At 36.2% G+C, this 13,199-nt stretch overlaps 1 protein-coding gene across 1 annotated transcript in view; it reads left to right on the plus strand.

The window, feature by feature from the left end:
• LOC131038939 (aquaporin NIP1-1) overlaps positions 1 to 3,491 on the plus strand; it is a 3,913-nt gene extending 422 nt beyond the window's left edge. Inside the window, exons 1-5 of the mRNA XM_057971553.2 lie at positions 1 to 385; positions 1,437 to 1,661; positions 1,873 to 2,067; positions 2,532 to 2,593; positions 2,901 to 3,491. The exon at positions 1 to 385 is cut by the window's left edge and continues 422 nt beyond it. Coding sequence (XP_057827536.1) covers positions 197 to 385; positions 1,437 to 1,661; positions 1,873 to 2,067; positions 2,532 to 2,593; positions 2,901 to 3,123 — 894 coding nt within the window. The 5' untranslated portion in view covers positions 1 to 196 and the 3' untranslated portion in view covers positions 3,124 to 3,491. The remainder of the gene's footprint in view (positions 386 to 1,436; positions 1,662 to 1,872; positions 2,068 to 2,531; positions 2,594 to 2,900) is intronic.
• The last annotated feature ends 9,708 nt before the right edge of the window (positions 3,492 to 13,199 follow it).

The raw sequence follows: 13,199 nt of genomic DNA on the forward strand, positions 1-13,199 counted from the left end.
TGCAAGCTATATTAAAATAGTAAACTGTTCAAGTGATTTGATTGTAGTTGATGCACGATTATGCTTGTTTAGGTTTGGTCTGTGGAGGCTATAAATACCAATGGATGTGAGGTGAATTGGGCAATGGTGATCTTTGGTTCTTAGTTTTGAAGAAGAGAAAAGGGGCATTTGGGATTTGTGTTTTCAAGGTTTAGACATGGCTACTGAATTGCCTTCTGCAGAAATTGGGGCCTTGACCAGTAATGGCAATAAAAATGGTGGTATTGTCAGGGGTTTTGATGATGGAAAAGGTGTTGCTGTAGGGGATTTGGAAGTGGGTGTAAGCCCAAGTCGTGTTCCTCAGAGCTCCGCATCTTTCATGCCTTCTTCTAAGTTTATCAAGAAGGTGGGCCTGTGGTTTTCTTCCCCTTTTCAGTCCAATCTGTGATGTTTTCATGTTCTTGTTAAAGTATGAACAGTTTAGGCTGGTGTTTATTGGGATTATGCTGTGAAATGTTCAAAGCACAAACAGTTTAGGCTATGGTGTTTTAGTGTGATTATGCTCTGAACTCTTCAAAGCACGAACAGTTTAGGCTATGGTGTTTTCTATGATGTTTTCCTTTTCTTGTCAGAGCATGAACATGTACAGATCCATCTGGACTTCTCTGAAAGGACACAGAATTTTGTGTTGGTTCTGCCCACAAGACCAGAATCTTCCATTATGCTTTCTTTGGTCTTCTGTGACATCAGAACAGATTGCATTTGCCTGCATGTTTGGAGTCCCATTTTTAAGCCTAAATTTTCTCAGCAATCAGTGGTATTTTTAACTTGAAGTTGAAACTCGTTATCTTCCATCACATTAGGTTTATTTACCTGAAGTCGAAACTTGTTATCTTCTGTCACATTAGGTTTAGTGCTAGTTTTGTCCTTAGATTTGGCTCGCTGGTGAGGTTTTTCTTCTTAAACAAGTACTTCCTTTATGACAAACAAACAGGAAAGCTACATCAATCTTACAACAGCTTTACATAGTAGGTCTTTTTCTTTGAAAGACACCAACACTGTTGTTGGTATGAGTTTTTGACAGTTCTTGTAGTATTCTTAAGATTGCTTCTGAGCTAAATTCTGTAGGTTTTTGAATTGATGCTTCGTATCATACTTAATGATCTATTATCAAAAAGAAGAGAGTGAAAATTGAATTACAGACATAACTTAACATTTGCGAGAGGACTTCATTCAATATCTTGTTGATATTACTGAACTTTAGCTTTAGTCAGCAATGTTGATTCTTGCTTGCAGTATCTCTTTCAACTCTACTACTTGTAAGGAGAGCTTTTCAAATGTAGCCCCAAAACTCAAACTGGGGATGCAGTCCTTGTGAGCTCTGTCTCATAACTTTTCTAAAAAATGTGAAATATCATGATTTTTTAAGTTTTTAACTATGGATTTTATACCTGCAGGTGGGAGCAGAAATCATAGGCACATTTTTCCTGATGTTTGCAGGATGTGGGTCTGTTGTAATCGATAAGAAGAGCAATGGTTCCATAACACATCTTGGGGTATCACTTGTTTGGGGGATGGCAGTGATGATCATGATCTATGCTGTTGGTCATATCTCTGGGGCTCATTTCAACCCTGCTGTTACCTTGGCCTTCGCAACTACAAGAAAATTTCCATTAATCAATGTCTGTAAACAATTTTTTCAAATTCTTTATTGATTTGGGCCTGTTTCCTTTTGGGTATGGCTGATCAATTTGATTCTCCACCCATTTTTGGCTGCTGCTTAAGTTTTTGTTGATTGATAAATCATCTTGCGCAAATAGTATTATTCAAACATTTGGTATTTAGTCTTGAAGATTTCTACTGGGTATTGATACATTTACATTGAAATGACAGATTCCAGGATACTTAGGAGCCCAGTTACTGTCTGCAATAGTTGCTGGATATGTTCTCCGGTTGCTGTTTGGAGACATAGCACACATGGCAGCAACTTTACCAACAGGATCAGACATGCAGTCGTTTGTTTTTGAAATTCTGATAACATTTCTCTTGATGTTTGTGGTTTCTGCAGTGGCCACAGATACTAAAGCGGTACACATCTTTCATTTACTTATCCATCATGAATTTCACTGCAAACAGTTACTGTTTAACATTTTGTCACAGGGCTAGAGAGACTAGGTAGCACGTAACCATAGACATTTAATTTCACACGGTTCATATGGACAGAGCTTTTAGTTTCAGTCGGTGCAACCTTGGAGCGTTGCATCAATTCAATGAGATCGCACAAGTTGCCGATTTTTGAAAAAGATGGGCATGGGCGTTTGTAGAACTTGTCATAATCATTAATGATTTGGGACATTTTCTTAATGCAGTTGGCCTTAATTATACCATTTTTTGATCTCTTCTCCAGATATAATCAATATGATTAATCAAGCATTGTAATTCTAATTCTATCAACCCTGTGACCCCACATGTTTTAAAATTTTAGAACAGTTATTCATGTGAAAAATCAATTCAGCCAGGATTTTAACATCTTGTATTTGTTAACTGGGCAGGTGGGAGAAATGGCAGGATTGGCTGTTGGAACTACCATAGCTATGAATGTTCTTATAGCCGGGTATTCCACTCTTCCTTTAATCAAATCTATATTCTATAATTAACCCATCTGATTTTTAAGAGACTGAGTTTTTAATATTTTTTTGTTCAAATTATTTTTAGGTGTAAGAGATGTTTTGGATTTGACTGAGCTTTCAATGATATTTCGAATCAAACTCTATGATCTATAGAAAAAAAGACAACAAGAAAACAAAAATCTGATTGAAAACACCTTTCTAGAACATTTTTTTTTGATGACCTAGATATTAGATGCAATCTTGAGAGTCAATTATTACTTGTTTACCCATAACTCTATTGAATTGCTGCAGACCAATATCAGGGGCATCAATGAACCCAGCAAGAAGCATAGGCTCTGCTGTAGCAGGGAACAAATACACAAGCTTTTGGATATACATGACAGCCCCCATTATTGGTGCAATTGCAGGGGCTTTAGCATATGACCTGATTCGCCTCAGTAATAGGCCAGTACATGAGGTTACCAAGAGTGGGTCCCTCCTAAGAAGTCTTCGCTCAAGATCATCAATCCATTAGCACAATATGTTAAGATCATAAGTGCCTCTAATTCAAGCCCAACTGTGTTAAACTTAATTTGGGTACCAGCAGACTTGTGAAAATGACCCTGTTCAATAATAATTATATATATGTAAGTTAGTTTCACCGGCTTTTCAAGCTTTTAAAGACTGGGTCTGGCTTGCTAACCAGACTCAGGTCCTGTAGCATTGAAGAAGTTTAATGCTTGGATAGCTGGTTTATTTTGACTTAAATTTGATAGAGTGAAGTGTACCCATCATCTGCAGTAATAAACTCTCACCTGCAACAAATTAATGTCTGTCAATTGGATTGATATATAAATATATATGTATTGAAATATATATTGAAAGAACGAGATTAAATGTCAATGCTGCCGTATATTTCAACTGGTAAATGTGGTTGGTGGGGTTGTCTGTTGAAATAGGAATCTAAACTTACATTTGTCCTGCGAGTTGTCGGTCGGTAGGATTTGGATTGTTCCATATATATATTTTCAAGGGTATGTTTATATACATAAAAAATGATCAAATAATTTAATTTTGATTTGACTCTTTGGAAGGGTGCCAGTTTAATTTACAGTTTATTCATTTTTTATTTTGTTTGAATTTGTATTTTAAAAAATGAAACTAGTTTATAAATGTGATGTGGCTATGATCCCAAATTTATAGACATTTAAAATATATGTAAGTTGGGTTTATTTCTATTTTTTATTCGACAGATTTGTCAAATTGATAATGAATTGAGGTGACTTTTTATGTTAAAGTGTTACATATAATAATAAAAATTTAATTAATCTTTAACAATTTGATAGATCCACAATCAAAATATAGGATGATATCTTAGCACGATGCTTTGCATCATCAATTTATATCAGCACTTGTGTCATTAGTGATAGATTGGACATATTGCATGGTTGATTAGCATGTCTAATCATTGTTCAATCAGTTATTTCAGATCCAAGCGTTTGATTAAGGAGAAGATTTCACATAATTGCTCATAAATGTTTTCATCAACCCTACCAATTTTCATACTTACGTTCCAACATGAAGAAAAGTAGAGTTTAAACATGAAAAAGTGCAAAAGTGAATTATGCAATCTCATGTTTAATTTGTAGACCATGTTCATTTCGACATATACAAACACATTTTCATAGTATAGATTTTAGTAATGACGGATAACATTTAAGAATTCGACTAGGTATCAAACCAAGTATCTCAATAAAGTTGAATGTAAATAATAATGCAAATAATAAATATACATGAAGATTAAAGAGAAACAATATATCTCAATTATTAAATTGGGATTTCAAGACATAATAGGGTGAAAGGCCAAAATTAAAACGATCCAAAATAATCTCCTTACAATTTTGAAAGAGAAAATTTGACGATTGAGAGAGGTGTGTTACAATGACAACCTATTATAGCTTCCAAGGGTTGCAACGACCCTCCAAAATAGGGGGCAAGGGTTAATTCCAACTTATTGGCTCAATGAGGGCTTGTAAAGGAAATTTTTTCAGAGCATAACACACAACTCTAAGAAATCTAGTCCAAGGATGTGAATCTAATATGTTAAATTAAAATAATGTATTTTGCTTGAAATATGATTAGATTGTTATTGCACAACTCCAAAGGTTCAATATGAAGAATTAATTGTGCAAGGGTTCTATATTAATAAGTGCAACAAGAAAGCCACAATACCATCCCTTTCACATTAATGCATGAGCATCCAAGGATCTTCAACAATATATTGTTAAAAGCATAAATATTGAATTAGGATGCATAACAAAGACCTACAAAATGGATCTAACATAAAGAAAGAAATAAAATTATTTTTGGTTGATACATGATTGCTTAACAACTTGGTACACTCTTGCATCAGACAATTTCATAAGAAAAGAATGAGCCCCCTACTCATAGTGTCTCTAAAAAATTAAAAGGTTATAACCATAGTGGCTAACTTAATTGAATGATACCATACAACTTCTTCGTTACTTCTATTTTCTTTCTTAACTAAATATCTTGTGTATTCACTACCTCTAGCCTTATTCATGATTTTCTTATGCAAGATATTTTCTATTTATTCTTTCTATCATTTCACACTTGTACCATTCTTGTTAGGGGATTCTAATATGCACTTTCTTCTTCCCTTATTGATATTTTTGTGCAGCAAAAGGATTTTCTTCTAAAGGTGGTTCTGGTGGAGGAAGGAGATTTTCTAAGACATCATTATTCAGGTCTGCAAAGAGTTGTGCAAAGGAATTAATTTCTTGCTCAATAACTTGGTCCACAACTATATATTCCTCAGGTTGATCTTGGTTAGGAAGGAATCTCCCAAGAGAATCTCTTCTTTTGTGCATACAGGTGTATCTCAATTATCATTAAACCTGCGTAAGTGAAAATGGCATTGATATAACTAAATCTAGTTTTGAAAAGAAAAATTCTATTTTGACAATAGTTAAAAAAATAAAACCCTAGACTCTTATAAACCCTTAGTTTGACACCATCCTCAACAACAACGCCAAAAATGTTAGCCCAAAACAATGGATGATTAACTAGGCACTACACCCAAACTCAGAGACTTGAATTCTTTATTGAGTAGCTATCAGACACCATCACTTTGGTTCATTTATCTTGTCAACCTGAGAATATATGACTTGAAATGGAATAGCACATTATATGCACTAAGAGCTTCTAAGAGACACTTTCATCCTAAACTTGAACATATGAAATGTTGAATAAACCTCTACAAAGAAATAACTTCTTCCTACATTCTGATACAAAGACATCCTACTAATATTTCATTGTAAAAATAAAAGATTTCTAACTAAATAGAAACAAATACGTTGTTCCGCCTTGGCTGTAGGAACAGTCACAAAATTATAGTTCAGTAGCTGCAGGAGCATACAACAACCAACATACTAAAATAGAATTAAGATAACTTGAGAAATAAAAGCGCAAAAATTAAACATGCAGATTTCTCACCAAGTGGCTCCCCTTGGATGAGTCTCCTGGACTAAAAGCTACAGAATTTGGTCACTAAATCTCCATAACCATAATTGTATCATATGTTAGAATCAATGACAGTCCCAAAGACACTGAGAGGGGGGGGGGGGGTGAATCAGTGTCCAACCAGTTAGCAGAAGATTTAACCTTATTAAGAGCTTTGCATCCCAAAACAGTGTACCGGTAAATAAGAATTAATATAGTAAACAGGAACAATAGAGACAACATAGAAAACACACCATAACACAAGATATTTAACGAGGAAACCCTATGTGGGCAAAACCTCAGTGGGATTTGTGACCCACAATATTCACTCACTGGCCATGAATAAATATTACTTATAATGAGGGGCCTGCACATGCAGGAAGGCTAGCAGCCTCGAGCTCACCGCTCAATCACAAAACAGAAGTCTCACTGACTTACAAAATGGATTATCAAAATCCAATACAATGTACTGCTTCAGATCAACATCAACTATGCCAGGTTCAGTACCAATTTAAGCTCAGTCCATTACCAAAACCTTCGTTGTCAACTATATCACCTTATACAAAAAATATCAACTATCATGTAACATCCTTTCTCATACATTACATACTCACCTATGAAATGGCTTATAAGATCTCATAGATATATATGAGTCTCTTACAATGTGCTATGTCGGCTTTTACAAAAGATAAAACAATAAAAAAAAGTTTATTCCATGCTGGCTTGAGTGCCGGTATCCATTATTGTCGTTGCCGGTGAAGTGCCTACCGTTGAATGTAGAAGTCTATTGCTGGTGCCCATAACTGTCAGTGGGTTGACATATAATTGCCAGTTGGTTGCCATCAATGACAACATCAACTATTCTCATATGTAATTTTATACCCTAGGTATGTTAATCAGATTTATATAATTGATTATGCCCTAGTTGTAATAAGATTTGTAGTATTTTAATAAGCCAATATTTAGTAAAATCAGAAATAAAAATAGTAGACAAACAGGCATACCCTGGGAAAACCTCCAAGGAGGGAAAACCTAGGATGAAAGACCCATAGGTTAGATTGTATATTCTCCTCTAAATCATAAGTACAAATACTTAGCTTAAATTTGATCTTCACATATCAGATCTGTCCCTTTGCATGCTTCAAAACTGCATCAAAATACACTATATCCTCTTGGACAATTTTGCACAAGTCTGGGAAATTTCACACCCTTCCTTGAAATTTCGCACCTTAGCAGCAGAGCTAAATTCACTGTTTGCTTGAGATTGAATTGGTGATTATGGCTTGAGAAATGTTCTTTATTTATATGCACTTTTAACCTTTATTTCAAGTCGGCCTCCTTTAGGTTTTGGCACCAAATTTATTGAGGCGTGAGTGTTTGAAGATAGCGTGGGAGAAATAGGGCTGGACCTAGACTTGGGGTCATGTTACCCTTTAGGGCCCAGACCTAAAGGGTTTGGATGTTGCCTTAAGGCAATTTGAACCCTATAAATCCCTAGTTATAAACAACACTCCCTCTTAACTAGGGAGGAGGAGAATACATAATTTGAACCTTTAGAGTTCCATCTAGCACACAAGCATAGAATAGATCTAGCACACAAGCATAGGATGGTTCTAGCACACAAGCATAGAAAGTGTAATACACAAGTGGGTCTTTACATAATTACAATCATCCATCTAGCACACAAGCATAGATTGGACATAATTCATTCTTGCACACAAGCAAAGGATGATTCACAGCACTGCAGATAGAGTCACTGAGATTGTAACTCCCTCTCAATCAGGGTCCCGTTTTCCACAACACCAAGCCTGTCTCTGAAGTATTCGAACTTCACTTTGGATAAAGGTTTGGTAAGGATGTCTGCAATCTGTTCATCTGTGCTAATGTACTTAAGATGAATGGCACCTCTTTGCACCATGTCCCGAATAAAATGATAGTGAGTTTCCACATGTTTGGACCGATCATGGAATATAGGATTTACTGACATCTTTATACAACTTTGATTATCACAATGAATGGTGGTGGGATCACTAGCTTGACCAAATAATCCAACAAGGAGCTTACGAAGCCACATTGCTTCTCTGGATGCAACAGATGTGGCAATGTACTCAGCTTCTGCAGTGCTTAATGCTACTGAAGATTGCTTTCTACATGCCCAAGAGATCATTGCAGAGCCCAAGTTGAAGCAGATACCTGAAGTACTTTTCCTGTCCTTGACACTTCCTGCCCAATTTGAATCTGAGTAGCCTTCCAAGAGGATTGAGGTATTAAGTGAATACTTCAGCCCATAACCAATCGTGCCACGCAGGTATCTTAGAATGTGCTTGGCAGCAACCAGGTGAACAAGTTTAGGTAAGTTCATGAACTGGCTGAGAGCATTCATAGCATAGCAAATATCTGGCCTTGTATTGACTAGGTACATCGGGGAGCCAATCAACTGCCTGTACTCAGAGGGATCTGCAAAATCAGAATTACCTGCAGAAACACTTAACTTCTTTAAGTTAGATTCCATAGGGGTATGCATAGGTTTACAATCTAACATTCTAAATCTTTTCAAAATATCAATAGTATATTTTCCTTGACTTAGAAAAATTTCATCAGCTCTTTGCCATACTTCTAACCCTAGAAAGTAATGCATTAGACCTAAGTCCTTCATTTCAAATTCTGAGGCTAATTCCTTTTTACATCTTATGATTAATTTACTTTCACCAGTGAGAAATAAGTCATCCACATACAAAACTAAAATAAGCATCTCATCATTGTAAGCTTTCAAGTAAATGTTAGCATCAACATCATTCTTGGAAAATCCTAAACTTAGTAAGTAATTATCAATTCTTTCATACCAAGCACGAGGAGCCTGTTTGAGCACATATAAGGCTTTCTTCAACCTGCAAACATTAGAATCTTTTTTATGGTTTACATAACCTTCTGGTTTCTCAATATAGACTTCCTCCTCAATTACACCGTTAAGGAAAGTTGTCTTAACGTCCATTTGATGCAGCTCTCAACCTTTGGCTACAGCAATAGCTATTATAGATCTAATAGAAGTATATCTAGTAACAGGGGCAAAGGTTTCTTCATAATCTATTCCATCCTTTTGAGAAAAACCACGTGCTACAAACCTAGCTTTATATTTTTCAATACTACCATCAACATTATGTTTAATTTTAAACAACCATTTAGAGGAAACAATAGACTTACCTTTGGGTCTAGGTATAATGTCCCAGACATCATTCTTGATGATAGACCCATACTCTTCATCCATGCCTAATTTCCAATTATGATGGGACATAACTTCTTCGATATTGTGAGGTTCAGACTCAATTATATTGCACATCACAGAAATGTAGTTGGCGTGATTTTGGAAACTCTTGCTATTTCTAAAGGTTCCTCTGGGAGCAGCAAACCTTTCAGCATCTTGAATCATGTTTCTAACCCAAAGTGGCCTCTTCTTGCAAACCACAATATCCTAAGGTATATCAATAGAGTGCATGGGTTCTGATGGGTCATTCTGAGCTTCCTGATCTGGAAGGTCAGTAGACTCCTCCTGTAACTCAGGGTTAGCATCAACTATTGAATCTTGATTTTCAATCACCATATCATTATTGTTGGTTAATGAACCTTTAGATCTTTTGAAAGCAATATCTTCTTCAAAAGTTACATCTCTACTTACCTCAACATACCTTTGACCTAGAATGTAGATCCTAAAGGCTTTGGAAGATTTGTTATATCCTACTAGGATGCCTTTCTTTCTAGATGGATCCAACTTGGTTCATTTTTCTTTAGGCACATGAACATACACAGGGCTTCCGAATATCCTTAGGTGACTGATGTCAAGTTTGATTCCTGAAAAGGCTTCTTCAGGTGTCACATCCTTTAGGACACGATGAGGACATCTATTCTGAATATAAACTGCGGTTTTGGATGCTTTTGCCCATAGAAAAGGTTGCAAGTCTTAATCATGGATCATGGCTCTTGCAGCTTCAACAATGGTCCTGTTCTTTCTTTCAACAACTCCATTTTGCTGAGGATTGTAGGGAACGTAGAACTCCCTCTTAATTCCTGCATTAACACAAAAGTCATAGAAGCTACCTGAGGTGTATTCACCCCCATTGTCAGACCTCAAACATTTAATTTGATTTCCTATAGTATTTTCAACTAAGGCTTTGAATTCTTTTAATCTATTTAGGACTTCTTCAGACTCTTTAGATTTAAGAAAATAGATCCATGTTTTCCTAAAGAAATGATCTATGAAGATAACATAATATAGGAAACCGCTAGGAGATGCTACAGACATAGGACCACATAAATCTGAATGAATAAGCTTTAACCTTTCTTTAGCCCTACTATCACTTTTATGGAAAGGATTCTTTACATTCTTACCAATTGCACAACCTTTACAAGCATCATCATGAGATAAACTGAGTTTAGGCATACCTTTGACCATTTTACCGAGAGTGGGAAGAGCTTGAAAGTGAAGATGACCCAATCTTCTATGCCATAGCTCGCATGATTCAGGGGTCTCATGAATGAGAGCTTGAATTGGATTAGCTGCAAGCTTATATAAACTATCACATCTATTTCCAATAATACGAGCAAACTTGAAATTAGATTTCTTAGGCCAAGCGAGTACTTTCCCTTTAGAAAATGCTATTTGTAAACCCTTATCTTCTAAGGCAAAAATGGAAATAAGATTTCTTTTAATACTAGGTACAAAGAGAATATCACAAAGTTGTAAGGAGATACCAGAATCTAGTTTTAAAGAGGTAGTGCCAGAACCTTTTACCGAGTATCGAGCATCATCATCGATTACTACATGAAGATTGGTGTCCTTTTCAATCAGATCTGAGAGATGCTCACGAAATCCTGAGATGTGTCTGGAGGCACCACTGTCAAGTATCCATGTATTGCTATCCGTAGGAACATTGCTGGATAGAGCAGAGATAAGAAGGTAATCTTCACTTTGTTCGGCAACTTCATTTAAATTGGCTTCCCTTTCCTTTGGGTCATTCTGACAATCTCTGGCATAGTGACCATACTTACCACATCTGAAGCAACGAATGTGAGAGGAATCTCTTGACTTTTTCCTTGGATCATATGAGGAGGATCTAAAATCTTTTCTTCTCTTCTCTTTCTTCCAATGACCACCTTTCCTAGATTTAGTTAAGAGAACATGATTATCTTTGAGAGAGTTCTTGAGTTTTCCTCTTACCTCAATTCAAGATTCCTCTTTGATGCAATCAGATTGAAGACGCTCAAAGTTGGGATGATCGACTCTTCCACCAATGCTACGAATGAATGGTTCCCATTCATCAGGTAGACCATTTAATGCAATCATCACAAGATCTTTATCCCAGATTTGGCAATCAAGAGTTCTTAGCTTGTCCTTTAGTTCATTGATCTTCATGAAGTAGGCTATGATTGAGTCTTCTTCTTTCATTTTCATGTGAAGAAGCTGTTGTCTTAGAGCAAGAGCCCTACTGAGATTGTTGATTTCATACATCCCTTCCAAGTGTTTGATCATTTCTCTGGCAGATACAAACTTTGATATGACAGTGACAAGATGATTCTTGATGGACTCAATTATGATCCTTCTAGCCTTGAGGGAATCTTTCTTGAACAGTTTCAGCTCTTCAGCATCTTCTGGAGGAGACAACCTTTCTTCTTCTACAAATTTCAGTAGATCATTCTCTTCAAGGATCAATAGAATACAAACTTTCCAAGAAGCAAAATCAATGGCTCCCTCAAGTCTATCTTTAGCCTTCAAACCTGACATTTTTTTTTAATCTGAAAACAAATAACAGCTATATGCAACAATTGATTTGCTCAATCAAAAGTTAGTGACACCTTAGCTCTAATACCATGTAATTTTATACCCTAGGTATGTTAATCAAATTTATATAACTGATTATGCCCTAGATTGTAATAAGATTTGTAGTATTTTAATAAGCCAATATTTAGTAAAATCAGAAATAAAAACAGTAGACAAACAGGCATACCCTGGGAAAACCTCCAAGGAGGAAAAACCCAACATGAAAGACCCATAGGTCAGATTGTATATTCTCCTCTAAATCATAAGTACAAATACTTAGCTTAAATCTAATCTTCACATATCAAATCTGTCCCTTTGCATGCTTCAAAACTGCATCAAAATACACTATGTCCTCTTGGACAATTTCGCACGAGTCTGGGAAATTTCGCACCCTTCCTTGAAATTTCGCAACTTAGCAGCAGAGCTAAATTCGCTGTTTGCTTGAGATTGAATTGGGGATTATGGCTTGAGAAATGTTCTTTATTTATATGCACTTCTAACCTTTATTTCTGTAGCGTCGTAAATTATACGCACTTGGTAGGGTGGTACAATTTCACACCTAGTTTAGCACCCGCCTTAGTGCATTTTACATTTTGCATTGCATTTCTCCTTTAGCACTTAATTAATCAAATTAATTAGGTCTAAGGTCCTATTTCATCGTCCTCTACATCATAAAATTGGGCCCTTTCGTTAAAGTGTGCCCTTTTCATTTTATTCCTCCAATACATCACTCAATCAAAAACCCTAATTAAGTCATATTTTGAGCTTGGGGGCTTAGTTTCGAGGGTCAAAACATCTCGAAATCACCTGTAACTTCGGGATTCTCTCTAAAATCATCATATCCGACGGCCCTGAAAATTTGGTGAAAAGTTGTCGGGACCGTGGCGCCCGGAGTGCACATGGTCCTGGACATTTTTCTCGAAATTTTAGGAGCACAATCCAATCACAAAATAAAGCTTAACCCTAAGAAATTGGCGGGAAATTCAATCTCTAGGTCGGCCAAAGGACGAAATTATGATCTAGGGTTTCATACATAAGAGCTCTCTTTCTTCATTTGAAGGGATCCGGATTTTTGTTTTTAGGAACCTCATATGCAGCGAAAGAGCAGATCTTTGAAGACTTCAACAACATTCAACATCCCTCTATCAAGCATTTATCAATTTCATTCATCCATTCAGGGCTTGGAAGACATTGAAGAACAATAGGAGATTACCGACTGAAGATTGGCTTGTACTCCTCCCTTGAGGGTTGGGTATGATTTCATGTTGTTTTCATGT

The sequence above is a fragment of the Cryptomeria japonica genome, chromosome 6, assembly GCF_030272615.1.
Source record: "Cryptomeria japonica chromosome 6, Sugi_1.0, whole genome shotgun sequence".
In the NCBI taxonomy this organism is placed as follows: Eukaryota; Viridiplantae; Streptophyta; class Pinopsida; order Cupressales; family Cupressaceae; genus Cryptomeria; species Cryptomeria japonica.